The following is a 22,434-nucleotide window of genomic DNA, read 5'->3' on the forward strand; positions in this document are numbered from 1 at the left end:
GTCTGTGTCCCTACTGCAGATTTTCTTTTACTTTCGGAGGTTGATTTACTAAAACTGGAGAGTGCAAAATCTGGTGCAGCTCTGCATAGAAACCAATCGGCTTCCGGGTTTTTGTTTTGTCAAAGCTTTTGAACAAGCTGAAGTTAGAAGCTGATTGGCTACCATGCAGAGCTGCACCAGATTTTTCACTCTCCAATTTTAGTAAATCCACCCCTCTGTCTGGTATAACTGTTGTCACCCTCCCACTCTCTTCCAAAAGTAAAAAGTTCAGTCTGGACATACATTTTAATTCAACTTTATTTGCCTGTTAGACACAAGATGACCCAAAACAAGTGTTTTTCCAGCAGATAAAATGATCATTAAAAAAAAAAATGCAGATTGGTGACATTATGTGGGCAGCTTAGATGCAGTACTTAGATGATGTACTTAGTGGCTTCGTTCAAATTCATTATTTATCAGTCCACCGAGACTTGCTGCTTATTTCTCCTCCAAAAGATGGATAGAATTATGGGGAATATCTATGAATAAACATCCTATTTATCAAAATGTCTAATTATTCCTTGGGTATTCCATCTTGGTGGAATTAAAATGTTATTTTCTCCACATGGATAAATAAATCTATTTGACTGTGTTGCCTCTTAATATATGGCCTCCAAAACGGGAATATCAACACTTTGCATACATTAAGAAAAAAACATTCTTTATATATTTTTAGACTTATGGACAAGAACAATGGTTATCTCAGGTAATTCTATTATCACATAGTACAGTAACACTTTTTTTTAGTTTAGTGAATATTTTCAAGGTGTAATACTATGTGAAATAACAACATTAATGTAATTATTACTTAAAATGAAGTCATAGCATTTTGTATATTAGATTTACAATGAAAAATTATTGATTTATTGTAAATATTCTTATCAGTTAGCAGAAATGGAACTGAACAGCAAAATATAGGTAATGCCTTTTGGCTAGCGGAATATACACTATATAGTCAAAAGTATTGGGACGCCTGCCTTTTTATACACACACACACACACACACACACACGAATTTTAATGGCATCCCAGTCTTAGTCCGTAGGGTTCAAAATTGAGTTGGCCCACCCTTTGCAGCTATAACAGCTTCAACTCTTCTGGTAAGACTGTCCACAAGGTTTAGGAGGGTGTCTATGGGAATGTTTGACCATTCTTCCAAAAGTGCATTTGTGAGGTCAGGCACTGATTTTGAAGAGAAGACCCGACTCGCAGTCTCCGCACTAATTCATCCCAAAGGTTTTCTAGCGGCCGGCTGGTTGCTCGGGTCTCCCGGTGGGACGGGAGACCCGGGCAAAGCCGCGGAAGGCGGCGGGAGGGTGGGGGGGGATGTCCCCTCCCGCTCACTCGGGTAACGATCGAGCGGCTTCCCAGCCGCATCGGTCGTTACCGACGGAAAGCCGACCGCCGGCTCTAAACCACGGTACCGGGATGGTGCCTCTAGCTAGAGGCATCACCCCGGTATAACACCGAAAAGTCTGCCGACGTACCCCTACGTCACTTTGCGGTAAGTGGTTAAAAAACTAAATTTTCCTATTTATTTAAATTTTTTATATTTTTCACTGTTCCTTTAAAAAAAAATCTAATCAATTTTATTGCTGTCATAAGGAATGTAAACATCTTTTTTGACAGTAATAGGCAGTGAGAGGTACTCTTTATGGAGGGATCAGGGGCCTAAAAGACCCCAAAATCCCTCCTTTGCACTTAAAAGTTTCCAAAATGCCAAAATCTGCATTTTTGAATACTATCACTTTTTTAAATTTGGCACAATTGGCAGCCGAGTAAACAGGAAGTGACGTCGCTTCCGGGTTACTTCATCAGAGACCCGATCAAAGCCGAATCCGACCAGCCGGCGGACATGTTGGCTGGTCACTCAGGTCTCCCAGTGGGACGAGAGACCCAGGCAGAGCGGTGGAAGGGGGGGGGGACGTTCCCTCCTTCCCCCAGTGACAATGATTGAGCGGTTGCTGTGCCGCATCAGTTGTTGTCACCAGAAAGCCGACTGCTGGCTCTAAAATACGGTACCTGGGTGATGCCTCCAGCTGCAGGCATCACCCTGGTACAACTACTTCTTCAAGCTGACGTACAGGTACGTCGGTTTGCGGGAAGTGGTTAAAGTTCATGTGTGTGTAAAGGTTATGTGTCCCAATACTTTTGACAATATAGTGTATTTTGTAATGTGAAGATAGAAAAAAGATAACACTATACTAGTTTATCTCCCCGCACCTCGGAAAAGGTTTAGTTTAAATATAAGATAAAAATATAAAAATGTGTGTAATTAGCGAGATATAAATATAAAAATATATATTGTGTGGCAGCAGCTGTAGATTTAAAATGGATGATAGAAAAATAGCCTAGGCTATATACAGCGCTTGCCGCAGAAAAACAATTAACTTAATGTATGTGAACAATGTTGAAAACTTATCTTTACAGTATAAGTGAAAATACAAATCAATTAAACACACAAAAATTAATAAAAAGTTTCAAAGAATTGATAAATAGATAAATAAGTATTTTCCAGTGGTGATCACAGGAAGTGACGAAACGCGTCAAGGTTGTGGAACGCACGTCAGCACGCTACGCACCACGTGGAACGCAAGCCGGAACACTCGGCTCGCTACTCTGCTAGGAGGTGTTTGTAAGCGGTTTCTTTGCCTGCAAACTTGGAGTTTGAGTCTTTCTTCGCTCCGATTTTTATGAATATTTGATGAATAAACTTTTAAAACAATAATACACTATCTGGAGCCTTTCTTTTTTCACCCCATATCCTGAGGATCGAGATCGGGTAAGGAGGAACCTAACCTGTATCCCACCAGGATCATCCACAAAGGGGATCCCCCATCCGGCCTGAACGGCCTCCAAGCGCTGTAGGTCCTAGTGCTATACAGCACATAGGACCCAACAATTCTAGCAAGTCATTTATTTCTACCACAAGCCACAGGAAAAGAGGAATCCACATCACAAAAGTCACAAACTTTTATTTATTGAGCAGGAAGCACTTTGCACCTGATCACCACTTGAAAAGACTTTATTTATTGAATTTTACATTTATTTTATTCACATATACTGATCACCACTGGAAAAGACTTATTTATCTATTTATCAATTCCTTGGAACTTTTTATTAATTTTCATGTGTTTAATTGATTTGTATTTTCACTTATACTGTAAAGATAAGTTTTGCACATTGTTCACATACATTAAGTTAATTGTTTTTCTGCGGCAAGCACTGTATATAGCCTAGGCTATTTTTCTATCATTTTGTAATGTGAGCTTTTGAATCTTGACATGCCTAACAATCTTGAAGGATTTGGACTACAAAATTATTATTATTATTATTGTTATTATTATTATTCAGGTGGTTAACTAAGTGTATTGCCTATTATTTTACCTTCCTGCTACTATTTTTGGCTAGCACAGTACTCTTTAACCTAAACTGCATATAAACCTAATTACTAATTTCTTTTGGTGCCCTTTTGGTCTGTTTACTACACAACTGAAAGCATATATCTGTTTGATTAATACCAGTTCATCTTGTGAGCTGATAATTTCCTGCGCTCTGACTCTACTGCACCCTTATTAGTTATTTGTACAATGCTCAGCATAAATGAGTACACCCTTTTGAAAAGTAAAATTTTAATCAATATCTCAATGAACACAAGAACAATTTCCAAATTTTTGACAAAAATTATTTTTATAGAACATTTGTTTAGCCCATTTTACATTAAAGTAAGGTTAAAGTAGAACTATTGGCAAAAATGTTTTTTTCATTTTGGATAGAGTAAGGGAGGGTTAGAACCCAAGTCAGATTTTTTTTCGCCATCTCTGTCCCATTGCGGAAATTTCCCTTCACATTCTGTCCCATGGCCAAACAGGAAGTGAGAGGAAATCCCTACAAATTAAGGGAATTCCTTGGGGACCCCAGGTCACCAGAACTAGTCTCCCCATTGGAACATTTCTCCTCTATTCATTTTCTGGGGACAACCCAAAATTTTGCAATTTTCCTTTACTTTCACTGTCAATGATAATGGTAAACACCACAATTAGAGAGGTTGAATCTCCTTAATTAGGGGCACAGACAGCAATAAAAATTGCCAGGTGTTCTAATCTATCTCTACTCTATCCAAAACTAAAAAAAAAAAGTTTTGCCTTTAGGTATACTTTAATAATATAACTTAGGTTACAAAATCTTCAGTTTTACTTAAATTAGTTGATGCAAAAATGAATTCACCCCACAAAAAAAACGACTACATCTAGTATTTTGTATGACCTTCATACTTTATAAGGACAGCACCAAGTCTTCTAGGTATAGAATGAAGAAGTTGGCGACATATTGAAACATCTATCTTTTTCCATTCTTCAAGAACGACCTTTTAGAACCTGGATGCGGGATGGAGAGTGATGCTTAACTTGTCTCTTCAGAATTTCCCATAGGTGTACCATTGGGTTCAGATCAGGAGACATTCTTGGCCACTGAATCACTTTCACCCCATAATGCAACAGTGGCTGTGACTTGATGTGTGTGATGTGTGTGTTGCATCATTGTCATGTTGGAAAAGTGCATTTTCTCTTTCAATATAGAGCAGTATATCTGTGAATTCATGATACCATCAATGAAATGCAGCTCCTCGACACCAGCAGCACACATGCAGCCCCACAGAAGGACACTGCCACCACGTTTCACTGTAGGCACCATGCATTTTTCTTTGTACTCCTCACCTTTGCGACGCCATATAGTTTTGTACCATCAGTTCAAAAAACATTTATCTTGGTCTCATCTCTTCAGAGAACAGAGTCCTAGTAGTCTTCATTTTTTAGCATGGGCCCTGGCAAATACTCAAGTCCTTCAATAGAACATAAGTCCAAACAACTCATAAATCCAAGTGGAAGATGATATTCTGTGTCAATGTGAATTCATTACTGACATCAGCTAGTATTTCTCCACCAAAGTAAAAAGTGAACACTCACCAGAACCATATGCTGTCTTTTCAGGACGGCTAAAAGCGTGTGAGATGAAGCCAGAGGAATCAAGCAAGGAATGATCTTCTTATCCCTTCACTGGACATGCTTTCCTCAGATGTTAAATCCAGAGTGGCAAATAACAGGCAGGAGAGAAAAGAGATCTCCTTAATGCTCCTGAAGAAGCGCGTGGAACGAAACGCCCGTAGAGCAGGGTTATATGCCAGAGGTCCATAAGCCACCAGTCGATTTTTAGTCTGGTGGCTTTATATGTAAGTGCCATATATGTTGTTGCACTGTATGAATCTCCATTTGTGTTTTGTACATTGTTTTTTAATCATTGTGGAGGTTTTAATAAATACTACACCATGAGGAGATCTCTTTTCTCTCCTGCCTGTTAATTTGCCACTCTGGATTTAACATCTGAGGAAAGCATGTCCGGTGAAGGGATAAGAAGAACATTCCCAGCTTGATTCCGCTGGCTTCATCTCACATACTTTCACCTGAAAAGACAGCATATGGGTCTGGTGAGTGTTCACTTTTTACTTCGGTGGAGAAACACTAGCTGATGTCGGTATTGAATTCACATTGACACAGAATATCGTCTTCCACTTGGATTTATGAGTTGTTTGGACTTATGTTCCATTGAAGGACTTGATTTTTTAGACACTTTTCATAATATTGTTTAGCGCTGCAGCCTTTTATTTATTTATTTCACTGGTGTTTGTATGTTCACACTGTTTTGCAAGCTGCTATTTTTTTGTGGATTAGGCGCTGACATTTTTCTTTTTATTACCAGGCAAATACTAGTCAGGCTTTTTTGTGCATGGGTTTTAGGTGGCTTCCTTCGTGGACGACACCCATGCATGCCATTTCTCTGCAGTGTATGCCATATTGTGTCACGAGAAACAATCATTTGGCTTTCTACTTCTTTAGCTAACTGCAGTGAACTTGCATGTCGATTTTCTTCAACCCTTCTCATCAGAAGATGCTCTTGTCGTGGTGTTAACTTTCGTGGACGGCCTGGACATCTCTGTGAGTTGGTTGCAGTTTCATCTTTGGTTAATTTTTGTATCACTTTTGCTACAGTATTTAGACTGATAAGTGAAGCTTTGGTGATCTTCTTGTAGCCTTCACCTTTCTAGTGTAAAGAAATTATTTTCTTTCTCAGGCCTTGTGACATTATTCTTCCATGTGGTGCCATTGCTGACAGCATGAAATGGGAAGGGTTTTTCTTTGTTGAGTAACACCCTTTTATAATCAGTTGTCTGCTGGACACCTGTTTAATGAATACATAGACTCTGTAGTTGAATTCTTGTTAGTTAGGATTTTGTTGTCTAAAATTTAGCTTTGCTCCTAAGACTTTCATTGGGTTGTATTTATTGCTACATGGTCTTGAATGAATTTATTAGGAAAAATACTTTTTTTGTTTGTGCAGATTAAAAAATGTTGGTTGCCATCAATGGCCCGCATTTGTGCGAGTATTTTGTAGTATAGTGTCCCATAGAAAATGTTGATTCTAAAAGGAAATTAAAGGTTTTTTTAACAAAACAGTTGGGGTGTATTAATTTATGCTGAGCACTGTATATACCTCATGTTTTAGAAAAACTGTCATTGTTTCTGGGAAAAAAAAAATAATCACTATTGGGTCTCCATCAGTAGCTTCACCAATGCAGGTAAATCAGTCCACTAAAAGTGATATATCAGTTTTGGTGGATATTAGAGAGCAAAACCAACTATCATCATTCAAAGACTTTGATTTCAAGATGTTCCAGGTCCCAGAACTTCACATTAGTGATGGGAATTAGGTCCCAATCTCTGCTGTAATTTTGAATAAAATTTGTAATGACAGAGAATGCAACAGGAGGAATATTGAATGAAGGTAGAGCCAGGATTAGCTCATTTGGGGCTAAAGTTGAAAGTCAGCTCCATGAGACTTGCTAGCACAATTTGTACAGTTCAGCATCCACCTGGAAGCGGGAGGTAGTTTCACCATCACTTAAAGTTGTGCTATCAGGTGTTATGGAGCCAATCCCAGAATCCCAGAGATCTTTCAGCTACAGTCCCTGTTACTCGCCATGGCTGGAGGGGCTTCATGGACTAACTACCATCCTGGGCCACAAATAGGTGTTAATTACATTCTCCTCCTGTGAGGGTATTTTATTCTCACTTTGATTTCTATCAACCCATTACCGCTAACATAAAACACATTTTTGCAGCAGCAAAAGGGTGGGCTTTAACGCCCACATGCTGCATATATGCGTCGCTGGACGACCAGTGTTTCTGTGCTGAGAGTGTGCTCACTGCATACTCCCTACACAGAGACCAAGATAACTCTCCATGCCATACATTTGAAACCCCCTTTAGCTCATAAGTTGACAACCACTGATCTTAAACATTCCTGTTACAGCAAAATATTGGGCGTTCTAGCAGATAAACCTCCGAAATTTTCAGGTAGCATTGGACTTTAACGATAAGCCGCACCCCTAGAACGAAAGTGAACTGGGTAGGCAAGCTTCTGTATTAGGAATGCCAAAGCTTTGCCTGTCAGAATGGTTATAGCAGAGTTTTAGAGGCTGCTGCAGGTACCTCTTGGTGCCCGAACTTTGTACAGGTAGAAGTTTCTTTATTGGTTTTGCATGGCAATGTCTCTTTAAAGGAATGTTACATCTAAAATGCAAACACATACTTGTTCAGAATAATTAGTTTACCAATCCAATAAGTACTTCTGATAATACCGTAATTATGATTTTCTCATCGCAATGTCCCAGCTAGACCCTAGATATCTGTGGGCACTTGCTCTGTGCTAATTGCGCTGCCACCCACAGTCTAATTCTAAACTTCCATTTAGTCTTCCAACTGGTGACACGTTCAAGATATGTTTGTGAGGTTCATAGCTATGTTCTGGCTGAATACACCCACTCCCATATGTTCCCATATAATAGTGTCATATGCTACGGCTAGGAAAGCTATAGTGAATATTAGGAGTTTTCTTTATTAAGCTTTTTTTATATTTAAAGTGTAAAATAGGTGTACCCTGTTCAATTTCTTTACACTTGTAAATATAAAATATTTTGTATTAAAAGTCCATAAATGTGTTGAGTGTAGCACTCTCAAAACACAGTCTAGATTCTCTCCCCAATCTCTCAACTTTACTCAGCTGACTTAGTCGACGTTCACACCTATGGCTTTTAGACTAATTTCACACTTGCAGCTAAGCAGCTGCTGTCAGGTGTTCAGGAGCTGATCCTGCAGCCTCGAGAATACTTTTTTTTTTGTTGCTTTTATTTTTGCCAAATGGTAATTTTCAGTTAGACTAATGCTCCACAAGTGTAAGCCAAGCTTTTGCCTGGCAGTTGAGGGGTAGCCGCATTGACGTGAATGGCCGGGACTGACAGGCATTGCTGTCTGTCAACTTGATTTGCTACAATAAATCTGCCACAATGCCCATTTTGTTAGTATTATAGGCATTAGGCAGGCAGGTTGAGGGTACTTAAAACTGCAGCTCAACCTCCGGTTTTTACTGCCCCTGGCCACCCTTGTGAAAGTTGCCTTAACCGGTTGCCGACCGCCGCACGACTATATACTGCGGCGGTCAGCCCCCGGCCAGGCAGAGTGACGTATCGATACGTCACTCGCCTGTCACTGACTTGCGAGCCTATTGCGGGCGGGCGCGCGCCCGCCGAGGCGCGCGCCCGCCGCGGCTCGTTCACAGACAAGTCAGTGCGTGTGACCGGCGGACTCGATGTCCGCCAGTCACACTGCGATCGCTCCTGTGAAGGGAGAAAGACAGAGCGGCTTGTGTAAACAAGCTGCCTGTCAGTTCTCCCTGTGTAAAAGTGAAGATCTGACCATTCTACTATGTAGAACTGTTGATCTTTGCTTTTACACCAATAGCAATGTCCCTGCACAGTAGAAAGCACGCCCCTAGGACACACTTAACCCCTCCCTGTCCAATAAAGTTAACCCCTTCCCTGCCAGTGTCATTTTTGCAGTAACAGTGCATATGTATAGCACTGATTACTGCAGTAATGTCACTGGTACCCCCAAAAGTGTCAAAAATGTCAGTCAAGGGTCCGATCTGTCCGCCGCAATGTCGCAGTACCGAAAAAAAAATCGCAGATCGCCGCCATTACGCGTTAAAAAAAAAACACCAAAAATGACAAAAATCTTTCCCTTTGTTAGTAAACGCGATAACTTTTGCGCAAACCAATCAAAATACGCTTTTTGCGATTTTTTTTACCAAACATAGGTAGCATAAAACAAATTGGCCGAAAAATGTTAAAAAATTTTGATTTTTACATTTTTTTTGGGGGAATTTCATATAAAAAAATGTGAAAAATATTGTATTTTTGCAAAATTTACGCTCTTTTTTTGTTTATAGCGCGTGATCAAAAAATCGCACAGGTGATCAAATACCACCAAAAGAAAGCTCTGTTTGTGGGAAAAAAAGGACGTCAAATTCGTTTAGGTACAGCGTCGCACGACCGCGCAATTGTCCGTTAAAGTCACGCAGTAAAAAATCGCAAAAAAACCCCTGGTCCTTTAGCAGCCAAATCCTCCGGGGCTTAAGTGGTTAATGTACGACTCATCAAAACACAAGTTACTTGGTACTGCTTTGTTTTCAATGGGTCTAGTTAAATATATGCGTTGGGTTGAGGATCGTCCTGGAAAGCAGTTAGGGAACTTTTTTTTAATCCATCAATAGGCACTATGAGGGCCATAGAAGCCAACTGGAGCACATGAAAATGCACAACACATGCAAAAATGGAAATATGCTTTGAACTTACAAATGTTCCTATAATAAAAAACTACACATTCATTTACTTCAAGTAGACAGTAAACATAGGTAATTCAAAAAACTTACAGGCAAGTTAGTAAAAACTTGAAATGTGCTTCGTAAAAAATTAATCAGATCCATTAGGTACCCGCTGGCCCTTCCATCTGGCTCCGCCATTATCCAGTCATAGTCTGCGAGCTGGATGAATTCATCAATTTTTTGGTTGAGTTTGGTGTATATTTCCTCTTCGGCTGCATGCCTTGCATCCTGAACAGAACAGTGCACAGGTTACAGAGTGTTATCCATTACAATCAATCAAAACTGGATACTGCGTGAAACTCCAGTGCTTCTCCTACATGACAAATAGAAATTTGCTTTTAAATTTAGATCTACAGTCTTGCAGCTCATTAGTATTATATTGAAGATAATCAATCAAAGTGTCATGGTTATAGCAGTAACTCACTTACCGCTGACTTGCCAGTCCATCCTTTACTAGTGAACAAAACGCCCAAATTAGCAAGCCTGCTATAGATCATTTTTAAAAGCTTGTTAATCAGTAATGAAATGTTCTCAATAAGGGAGCCCCGTGGGCAAAGAAAAGGGATTTTCTGTGCAGGTACAAACTTTAATAAATGTCAAATGAAAGTTATAGAAAGCAACATTCTGTTCCCTATATTACAATGTAAAATATTAGAGTTGTAAAGGAATTATAAAATCAAAGAGTATTTCTGTAAGGACTAAACTCAACAGATCTCAATGTGGAAGTGATTCATTTGTATGTCTGTATATTTCTGCAATACAGTATCGCACAAAAGTGAGTACACCCCTCACATTTTTGTAAATATTTTATTATATCTTTTCATGTGACAACACTGAAGAAATGACACTTTACTACAATGTAAAGTAGTGAATGTACAGCTTGTATAACAGTGTAAATTTGCTGTCCCCTCAAAATACCTCAATACACAGCCATTAATGTCTAAACCGTTGGCAGCAAAAGTGAGTACACCCCTAAGTGAATATGTCCAAATTGGGCCCAGTGTCAATATTTTGTGTGGCCACCATTATGTTCCAGCACTGCCTTAACCTTCTTGGGAATGGAGTTCACCAGAGCTTCACAGATTGCCACTGGAGTCCTCTTCCACTTCTCCATGACAACATCACAAAGCTGGTGGATGTTAGAGACCTTGCAGTCCTCCACCTTCCATTTGAGAATGCCCCACAGATGCTCAATAGGGTTTAGGTCTGGAGACATGCTTGGCCAGTCCATCACCTTTACCCTCAGCTTCTTTAGCAAGGCAGTGGTCGTCTTGGAGGTGTGTTTGGGGTTATTATGTTGGAATACTGCCCTGCGGCCCAGTCTCTGAAGCGTGGGGTTCATGCTCTGCTTCAGTATGTCACAGTACATGTTAGCATTCATGGTTCCCTCAATGAACTGTAGCTCCCCAGTGCCGGCAGCACTCATGCAGCCGCAGACCATGACACTCCCGCCACCATCTTGCCACACACGCTTGACACCATCTGAACCAAATAAGTTTATCTTGGTCTCATCAAACCACAGGACATGGTTCCAGTAATCCATGTCCTTAGTCTGCTTGTCTTCAGCAAACTGTTTGTGGGCTTTCTTGTGCATCATCTTTAGAAGAGGCTTCCTTCTGGGACAACAACCATGCAGAACAATTTGATGCAGTGTGCGGCGTATGGTCTGCGCACTGACAGGCTGACCCCCCACCCCTTCAACCTCTGCAGCAATGCTGGCAGCACTCATAAGTCTATTTCCCAAAGACAACCTCTGAAAAGGATGCTGCACACGTGCACTCAACCTCTTTGGTTGATCATGGCGAGGCCTGTTCTGAGTGGAACCTGTCCTGTTAAACAGCTGTATGGTCTTGGGCACCGTGCTGCAGCTCAGTTTCAGGGTCTTGGCAATCTTCTTATAGCCTAGGCCATCTTTATGTAGAGCAACAATTCTTTTTTTCAGATCCTCAGAGAGTTCTTTTGGAAATTTACACTGTTATACAAGCTGTACACTTACTACTTTACATTGTAGCAAAGTGTCATTTCTTCAGTGTTGTCCCATGAAAAAATATATTTACAAAAATGTGAGGGGTGTACTCACTTTTGTGAGATACTGTATAAGCACAATTTCCCATAATGTTTCTCCTTAAATTTACTACAACCATGGAAGAATGTGTGTTGATCTGGCTGTATTGTCAGCCCTCTCTGATGGACTACAGAACTCCACCTATCCTCCACCCCTCTCTCTGTGCCTCTCCATATGCATACACTGGGATTGGTTTACAAAAAGCAAATAAGCTGTTCACTTAGCAAAGGAAATTGCACTTGAACTTACCCTTAGCTTAGTCAAAAAGATGATGCTCTGCTGACTTCCATCCTCCAATCATGTGCAAGCATAAATACTGTGATTGGGGTTTCTTTGCGAAGTACATTTTCACCACATTGACAAAACTAGGGGGACCTTTCCTTGCAAAACGAACAGCCTTTTTGTCTTTAGTAAATCAACTCCAATGACATATCCTAGCAAAACAATGCTGCCTTGCTTCCCTGGAGCCTGTCAATACATTGTGTGTAGGGAAAAAGCACTTGGGAGATATAGCTCTGGGGAAGGAAAGGGGGGGGGGGTACTTACATTACTAGCTTCCCTAGAGAAAGTTCCCAGCAGCTGCGCTTGAAGACATCTGGACATGATGTCCCAGGGAGTAACCAAATCAGTTTCTTGCTACAGGTGCAACACACTAGAGCAAATTTGGTTGGAAGCTGAAGAAAAAAAAAGTACCCCAGCACAGCAAAGCCACTGTGCTAACCAAAGCTACTGTGCTGTCCTAAAATCAATTTGCTATTTATTCATAATAAATCATGCCAATTTAAAATTTTTTATTGAAACAAGTATAAGAATGTCTTAACCTCGAAAAGACAATGGGATTGATTTACTGAAGGCAAATAGACTGTTCACTTTGCAAAGGAAGTTGCACTTTGCAAGGGAATGTTCCCTTAACTGTGTTGGAAATTCACTTTGCAAAGAATATTCAATCGCATGTAAGGGAAAAAAAAACATCATCTTGCTTGTACATGATTGGATGAGGCAAGTCAACAGAGCTTTGCCTCATTTGTTAAGCTAAGGGAATAATTCCTTGAAAAAGTGCAGACTAAGCTCTAGTAAATCAACCTCAATGTCCTTCTACTTGTAAAAGCAAATTGTATGTACAGTAGGGAAAATAATTCTTTGATCCCCTGCAAATTTTGTAAGTTTGCCCACTTACAAAGAAATGATGGGTCTATATTTTATAAATTTCAGAAAAAAACACATAAAACAAATGTTATAAATTGAGCTATTTGGAATGAACTCAACTCGCCGTGTTTGGAGGAAGAAAAATGCTGACTATGACCCTAAGTACACAATCCCTACAGTCAAGCACGGAGGTGGAAACATTTTGCTTTGGGGCTGTTTCTCTGCTAAAGGTACAGACTGACTTTGCCGCATTAAGGTGCCAATGGACGGGGCCATGTATTGTAAAATATTAGATGAGAACCTTCTTCCCTCAGCCAGAACACTGAAGATGGGTCATGGAAGGGTCTTTTAGCATGACAATGACCCAAAACATACCATCAAGGCAACAAAGGAGTGGCTAAAGAAGAAGCACATTAAGGTCATAGAGTGGCCTAGCCAGTCTCCAGACCTTAATCCTATAGAAAATTTATGGAGGGAGCAGAAAATTTGAGTTGCCGAGCGACAGCCAGGAAATCGTAAGGATTTAGAGAAGATCTGTATAGAAGAGTGGATCAAAATCCACCCTGAGATGTGTGCAAACTTGGTCACCAGCTACAAGAAATGTTCTACTTCTGTGCTTGCCAACAAGGGTTTCTCCACTAAGTACTAAGTCATGTTTTGCATGGGGATCAAATACTTATTTTACTCACTGAACTGCAACTCAATTTATAACATTTGTATCGTGTTTTTTTTTTCTGGATTTTTGGTTGATATTCTTTCTCTATCATTTAAAATACACCTATGATAAAAATTATAGACCCTTAATTTCTTTGTAAGTGGGCAAACTTACAAAATCTGCAGGGGATCAAATAATTATTTTCCCCACTGTACTGTTCTCCTCCATAATCTGCAATGTTTATAATAATCTGTAAAGAATGTGAACGAATTTCTAAAGCAGGTGCGGTGTTGGCTATCCCCGCCTTAAAGAAAGCTATGACATATCAGGTCCTATCATCTTCAATTGTTGGGGCTATGAGTGACCCACCCAGCTTAGGACTTTACCACACTAATAAATAATACTGAAAGTGGAAAATCCCTTTAAAAATTTACAAAGGTTGACTATTTAGTGAGCATTATGGGACAGCAATTACTTTTGTTACTAGAGCTGGTTGTGTCACCTTTGAGGAGAAGAACAATTAAACTCACCTTGAAAGTGGACAGGCCATAAAGTCTTGTGGTGTGAACAGTCTCAGGTGAAATATTTGTAATATTGGTAATAAAGTCCTCCAGGTATTTACAGGCTTGTTCCAGGTGTGTGGTGTTTATGATGATCTGCACAAGCTACAAAGCAGAAAAAACAACTCATAATAGGCATTTACCACCCGGTTCCACCTGATTTTATTCTACAGAGCTACTGTTCTTCCTATACTGCTGTAATTACTGTATTACAGGATTCAACCATGCTACATATAGCCCAGAGCTGTGCTCAGAGAACTATACAGCTTCCTTAATGCAGGGAGGAACACCCAAACCTTAGGGTTAAGCAAGTTTATGTAAGTAAATGCTTTTAATACAAACGTAATGACATAATGAAGACACTGACCTATGTGAAGTGACTGTCTTATTAAGCGTTTTTCAAACAGAATCATCTAGACCTGTAATTGTGCCACCTATACACCAACCATCCATAACATGATGACCCACCTTATATTGAGTAGGTCTCCCTTTGCCACCAAAACAGCCCTGTTTCATTAAGGCATGTACACCACTAGACCTCTGAAGGTATGCTATGGTATTTGGCACCAAGCTGGCAGTAGCAGATCCTTTAAGTAATGTAAGATACAAAGTGGGGCCTCCATGGATCAGACTTGTTTTTTCGAGCACATTCCTCAAATGCACTGGGATCTGGAGAATTTGGAGGCCAAGGGAACACTTTAAGCTTATTGTTGTGTTCCTTAAACCATTCTTGAACCATTTTTGCAGTGTGGTAAGGCGCATTACCCTGCTAAAAGATGCCACTGCCATCAGGGAATACCATTTCCATGAAGGGGTGTACTTGGTCAGCAACAATGTTTAGGTAGATAATATATGTCAATGACATCCACATAAATGGCAGGACGGTTTCCCAGCAGATCATTGCCCAAAGCATCATACTGCCTCCAAAACCTTGCCTAGTTCCCATACTGCATTCTGGTGCCATCTCTTCCTCTGGCAAAAAAGGCACATGCACTCAACCATCCACATAATGTAAAAGAAAACGTAATTTATCAGAGTCACCTTCTTCTTTTGCTCTGTGGTCCAGCTCTGATGCTCACGTGCACATTGTAGGCACTTGTGGCTATGGACACGGGTCAGCATGGGCACCCTGACTGGTCTGCAGCTACGCAGCCCCCTACACCATAAACCACAATGCACATTTTTTTCTCCTTTCAACACATCAACTTCAGGGACAACATGCTTACTTGCTGCCTAATGTAACCCACTGACTTTTAGATGCCATTGTAATGAGATAAATAATGTTTTTCACTTTATCGGTCTATGATCTTAATTTCATGGCTTATGTATTTGTTTATACAGTATATGCTTCTAGGTGCCAGGATATCAGGCAAAACATAGCATATCATTGCTTCATTCAAATAGATTGTAGTGTGTGTGGTGGTAGCTTAAAAATGTGCGTGTTTTGTTCAAAATATCAAACACTTTCTTGAAAGACATTGAAAACATACAACTTGACACATGACAGGTCCCATTTACACAGGCATACTTAAAGCAGAGCTCCGCCCAAAAGGGGAAGTTTCTCTTTAAGCACTCCACTCCCCCAAATATGCCACATTTGGCATGTCATTTTTGACAGCTACCTGATCCCACTTCCACTTGAGCCACCTAGGCGGCTCGAACGAAAGTTCTCCTCTCCCCCTCCCTCCTTGCAATCTTCTGGGACACGTCAGAGGTCCCAGAAGATTGCCCAACCAATGGGGAGGCGCTGTGCGGCTCGCGCATGTGCAGAGTGCACACCCAGCTGTGAAGCTGCAAGCTGTCACAGCCGGGCGCCCACACTTGCCGTGGAAAGGCTACGGGCGACTGCATTGCTGGACCCCGGGACAGGTGAGTGTGTGTTTATTAAAAGTCAGAAGTTACACTTTTTACAACTGCTAACTTTTAATAAGCACAAAAATGAGTGGAACTTTGCTTTAAGAGTACATGCATGCATAATTGTCCCCATGGGATGCACAGGTGTTTTGTGCATCCCTGTGCAAGCAATCCCATTCATGTAAATTAGGATACACGGATACAGCCGCTGCTTCCAATTTGACATTCCTGTGGCTGCAGGTGCAGGTCCTCCCCCCACATAAGTGTACGCTTAAGTACACCTGTGTGAACAAGGCCTTACATGCTTTGATGAATAATCAATTTATTTTCTGATTAATCTCTCCCGATATGAATATTTGAATTATAGTCAACAACCTAATCAATATGCCACATGATGATCAATCAAATTACAATCAGAGTCATAACCAAAGCATGTTAGTGGTGTAGATCAATGCATAATAAATAATTTTCCACCCTGGCTGATCGACTAAGTTTGATCGAATCCAATCTAAACTGAATCTAAATTGATCAGAAGAGAAATTATGGCAATTATTTTATTTGCGGATTTGTTCATTTTAATTGAATCATACATTGATCGGATAATAAAATGGAAGCATATAGGGCCTCCATTAGAAAGATTTAGTCCAACCGGATGAAAAGAGTTGAGATATGTGTGGGCACATAAGAAGTAAAAATCTTATTACGAAGAAAGTAAGTAACTGCTCTTTAAGAGACTACTAAATCCTAAAAGCTGAAGTTTAGTGAAATTTTTTCTTGAAGTGGAACTAAACCCTCCTATCCTTTTCAGCCAAGGAAGTTACCATCTTAGCCTTTGTTTGATCTGCAATTGCCATGGTGCTGCACAAGGGATCTGTTATGACACCAGCCATTTGATGGTTTAACAGTTTGGTTGAGAACACAAGCAAATGTGACAGTTTGCAATCCTGGCATGCTGGGAATGTATCTGTTTTTTTAACCCCGGTAAATCCATGGGTTAATTCCACTTTAAAAAAACAGCACCAGGGATGGTACTTACCATTAATGAAGAGTGCCCCGTGTGCTGGTGGCTGCTGTGTTAGGCTAAAATCTTCCAGTGCTGTAGGGCTTAAAAATGAATTTCAGTATTCTTAATGTTGGCCCCACTGCCCTTTCACCAGTACTGCCATCTCTGAAGGTCTGGCACATGTGCAGATGTGGCGAAGGGCTCTGCCCAGCCTTCGTGACCTAGCAGTGCTCTGTAGCACATCTGCAATTGTGCCATGAAAAAAAATTATTTTAAATATTGAAATGTTGAACAGAACATTTTTTCAACTTGCAACTTCGGCCTTGGTGAAGTTTCAGAAGCTGTTTAGGTGTGAAATGATGTGCAGATCTGTGGAAGGCCTAACCAAAAAATTCAGGGCCTTATTCAACTTGGGCCAGCCAAGACCCCCAAGGAAGGAGTAGTATGGCTCCATGCCCAAAAGGACACAAGTTTATTCTGCTAGCTTAGAAATGTTGCGGCAGGTACTCTTTCATTCTTGGTATTCGGTAGGTACATAAAGCAAATAATACTTACCTCAGTTAGACCTATATGAGGCTTTTTGATAAGGTTTTGCAATCCGCTATTTAAGGTTCTTGTGAGAAGTAGGTTGGTAGATTTCCTAAGCATATCATCAATTTCTGTCGAGCTGGAAAAAGGTCAGGAAAACATATGTATTAAACAGCACGGAACACCTAGAATACATCCTAAAATATGAATGAGATAAAATGTCCACAGAATGTGCTTTGTCTGCGGCTGCTGGTAACCCCGCCATTTCTCGGTTTCTTTCCACTGCAGGCGCCACCAGTAACAAACCTTTGACTTCTGCTCTCTGACACCGCCTCAACTGGGAATTATTACAACCCCACAATATGACTGTTTCTTTGTCTGCGGACTTATCTCTGAATCCATCAAGCAGCAGAAAACAAAACTAGGTTTCTGCTTTGCAAATGCGTAAGAGAAAAATCTAAAAATAATCCTATTTAGATTAGCTTCTGTCCCTGTCTTATCCTGAAACAAACCCCAAATTTGTCCAGTCAAAAAAGAAAATAGTTGAGATTATTTACATCTGATGGAAATTATATTTTGAAGTGTAGCTGTCATCAACACACAGCAGCAGCCAGAGTGATCTGCCCAATGAAGTTACACTGGAGATTTCCTCCCCTATATACAATATCTCACAAAAGTGAGTACACCCCTCACATTTTTCGTAAATATTTTATTATATCTTTTCATGTGACAACACTGAAGAAATGGCACTTTGTTACAATGTAAAGTAGTGAGTATACAGCTTGTATAACAGTGTAAATCTGCTGTGCCCTCAAAATAACTCAACACACAGCCATTAATGTCTAAACCGCTAGCAACAAAAGTGAGTACACCCCTAAGTTAAAATGTCCAAATTGGGCCCAAAGTGTCAATATTTTGTGTGGCCACCATTATTTTCCAGCACTGCCTTAACCCTCTTGGGCATGGAGTTCACCAGAACGTCACAGGTTGCAACTGGAGTCCTCTTCCACTCCTCCATGACGACATCACAGAGCTGGTGGATGTTAGAGACCTTGCGCTTCTCCACCTTCTGTTTCAGAATGCCCTACAGAAGCACAATAGGGTTTAGGTCTGGAGACATGCTTGGCCAGTCCATCACCTTTACCCTCAGCTTCTTTAGCTAGGTAGTGGTCGTCTTGGAGGTGTGTTTGGGGTCGTTATTATGTTGGAATACTGCCCTGCAGCCCAGTCTCTGAAGTGAGGGGATCATGCTCTGCTTCAATATGTCACAGTACATTTTATTTATTTCAGGTACTTATATAGCGCTGTCAATTTACGCAGCGCTTTACATATACATTACACATTCACATTCACATCAGTCCCTGCCCTCAATGAGCGTACAATCTAAGGTCCCTAACTCACATTTATACATACATAGTAGGGCCAATTATATAGGATCCAATTAACCTACAAGCATGTCTTTGGAGTGTGGGAGGAAACCGGAGTACCCAGAGGAAACCCACGCAGGCACAGGGAGAACATGCAAACTCCACGCAGGTAGTGTCATGGTTGAGATTCGAACCAGCGACCCTCTTGCTGCTAGGTGAAAGTGCTAACCACTACACCACTGTGCCGCCAGTACATGTTAGCATTCATGGTTCCCTCAATGAACGGTAACTCCCCAGTGCTGGCAGCAATCATGCAGCCACAGACCATGACACTCCCACCATCATGCAGGACATACTTGTCTTTGTACTTCTCACCTGGTTGCTGCCACACAGGCTTGACACCATGTGAACCAAATAGGCTTATCTTGGTCTCATCAGACCACAGGACATGGTTCCAGTAATCCATATCCTTAGTCTGCTTGTCTTCAGCAAACTGTTTGCGGGCTTTCTTGTGCATCATCTTTTGAAGAGGCTTCCTTCTGGGACGACAGCCATGCAGACAAATTTGATGCAGTATGTGGCGTATGGTCTGAGCACTGACAGGCTGACCACCCCAACCCTTCAACCTCTGCAGCAATGTTGGCAGCACTCATACGTTTATTTCCCAAAGGCAACCTCTAGATATGAAACTGAGCTCGTGCACTCAACTTCTTTGGTTGAACATGGCGAGGCCTGTTCTGAGTGGAACCTGTCCTGTTAAACCGCTGTATGGTCTTCGCCACCATGCTGCAGCTCAGTTTCAGGGTATTGGTAATCTTCTTACAGCCTAGGCCATCTTTATGTAGAGCAACAATTTTTTTTTCAGATCCTCAGAGAGTTCCTTGCGATGAGGTGCCATGTTGAACTTCCGGTGACCAGTATGAGAGTGAGAACACCAAATTTAACACACCTACTCCCCATTCACACCTGAGACCTTGTGACACTAATGAGTCACATGACACCAGGAAGGGAAAATGGCTATTGGGCCCATTTTGGACATTTTCACTTAGGGGTGTACTCCCTTTTGTTGCTAGCGGTTTAGACAATATGGCTGTGTTGAATTATTTTGAGGGAACAGTAAATTTACACTGTTATACAAGCTGTACACTCACTACTTTACATTGTAGCAAAGTGTAATTTCTTCAGTGTTGTCACATAAAAAGATATAATAAAATATTTACAAAAATGTGAGTCTCACTTTTGTGAGATACTGTATATTATCTGTGTCCAATTACTTAAAAAAAAAAAAGAAAAGTTAGAAATAAAACTACACTTTTAACCTTTTACCGACCACATATGGTAGGGCGCAGCATACACGCATAAAGGTGGCAAGAAGTTGTATGCTCAAAGCTAAGAGCGCTAACAGCTCTCAGTTAAGGCTTCTGATTGGGAGCTAGCATTGCAGGCTCCCGATCATGTGACCGCCGTGAGAGCCAATCACATAGTCACATGATACAGACGCAACACTTAAGGGGTTACACATAACATTGATTGATAATAATAATACTGAAAGCACTAAAACATTACATATATGGTCATTATTCAGACGAACAGTGTAAAGATCACATGTCAGAGACTGACAAAAGGACCGTTCAGATGAGGCAAAAGCGTGGAGAAACTGGTGTCATAGAAGCACACAGGGCACACTAGGAGTCACTAGATGACACAGGATGCTCTGAGGTGCACTGGAGTCACAGGGCACATAGAGCCACACAGGAACAATAGAAAACACAGAATATTCTGAGGTGCACTGGAGTCACACGGCACCCAGGGGCCCACTGGGGTGTATAGAAGACACAGGATATTCTGAGGTGCAATGGAGACACACGGCACATAAGGGGAAAATTGGGGTCAATATAAGAATCAGCATACTCTGAGCTGCACTATAGTCACACGGCACATAGGGGAACACTGGGTACAATAAAAGACCCAGGATACTCTGAGGTGCACTGGATTTATATGGCACATAAGGGAACACTGGGGTCAATAGAAGACACAGGATACACTGAGGTACACTAGAGCCACAAGGCAAATTGGGACACATTGGGGCCAATAGATAATACAGAATGTTCTGGGTTGCACTGGAGTCATGGAGGTGCAGAGGCATCCCTAACACATTGGCACTGGATGACACTTGGATATTCAGGGGTGCTCTGGCGTCATGGGGCACAATTTGCACACTAGAAGTCATGGTGTACCCAGAGGCTAGAACAGAGAACTGGTAAAGAAAGGGGATATAGGTAAGGCCAGAAGCAGGGGAGGTTCAGCTGAACCATGCATGAACCATTACATTGCTTGAATGCAGAGCCATGCGTCATCTTACAATTTCAGGCCGCATCAATCAGAAGAGCTGTCGCCTGATTGACTACAGCGCTGATCAGGATGTCTGCCTCCTGACTGGTCGTGACACCGGCAATATGGGTGAAACCAGAAAATTCCAGCAACCACGCACCAAAGAGGAAGCCCAGTGCTAGATGTCCGGAGAGGTAAGTGTATAAGCAATAATAAAGTGCCACATAAACCAACCAAATTTGAACTCACAGAAAACAGAGCAGTAAAGGAGGAATTCTGATTAGTTGCTATAGGTTACTGCATTTGCACACTGCAATATGGCTAACCGGATAAACCTCTAACTTAAACAAATCATATGAACATTCCCAAAGATCTAAGGAATGTATTTTAGATCCCTAAATGTACACAGATTTCTGTCCTATGTTGTTACACTGTCTCTCTCCAATACTGATTCAAAACAGGAAAGGTGTAGACCAGAGGTTTATTTAGGTTTTGTGCTCCCCTAGGCCTAGCTAAACTCATGCACCCTCTTATTTAAATATGACCCACCCTTCCTGTCAAGGCCACACCCCTTCCTGTTTAAGATCCGCCCTGTCATCTGTAAACCGGCACTGCGGTGGTGTGCACTGAAAAAGTACTGCGTGCAGTAATTTTTTCCAGCGCAGCATGAGTCATGGCAGCCAATAGAACTCTATAAATGTGACAATTCAATAAAGTTTATTTGCAAATAAATAAATAACAATGCACTGCACTGGTATCAGTGCACAACACTGCGCTGGTCCTGCTGCACACCTCACCACACCCCACATGTTGCCACACAGCGGCTGTTGTGAATGGACCCTAAGCTCCTGTGTTGAGAGGCTTTTGCTTGCTTCAAGTAGGTTTTCAATACCTATGCAAGTCTATTGCAATGCAAAATCTGCATGAAGCACAGGTAAATGCAGGTCTGGAGGAGGTCAAGTGCACCTGTCAATGAATCCTGAATGATCATAGAAACATCTCAAACTGATGTCAGAACAAATGTCAGTGCGAAGTGATAACAAAAGTACTTGTGATGGAAGTGCTCCTATTCACCTGCTAAAATACCACTGAATGGCATCACATTGGGCCAGC

The 22,434-nt window shown here is 41.2% G+C and overlaps 1 protein-coding gene across 7 annotated transcripts in view; it reads right to left on the minus strand.

Annotated features, from left to right (window-relative positions):
- Window positions 1-22,434, minus strand: part of EXOC6 (exocyst complex component 6) — a gene marked incomplete at its 5' end in the record, with an annotated part of 513,187 nt that overhangs the window by 200,250 nt on the left and 290,503 nt on the right. For all 7 annotated transcript variants that reach the window (XM_082267958.1, XM_082267957.1, XM_082267962.1 and 4 more), the window contains 3 exons: window positions 9,861-10,040; window positions 14,209-14,343; window positions 17,651-17,762. In XM_082267958.1, the coding sequence (XP_082124084.1) occupies window positions 9,861-10,040; window positions 14,209-14,343; window positions 17,651-17,762 (427 nt within the window). The remainder of the gene's footprint in view (window positions 1-9,860; window positions 10,041-14,208; window positions 14,344-17,650; window positions 17,763-22,434) is intronic.

This window comes from Pelophylax lessonae (genome assembly GCF_965119305.1).
Source record: "Pelophylax lessonae genome assembly, chromosome: 9".
Lineage (NCBI taxonomy): Eukaryota > Metazoa > Chordata > Amphibia > Anura > Ranidae > Pelophylax > Pelophylax lessonae.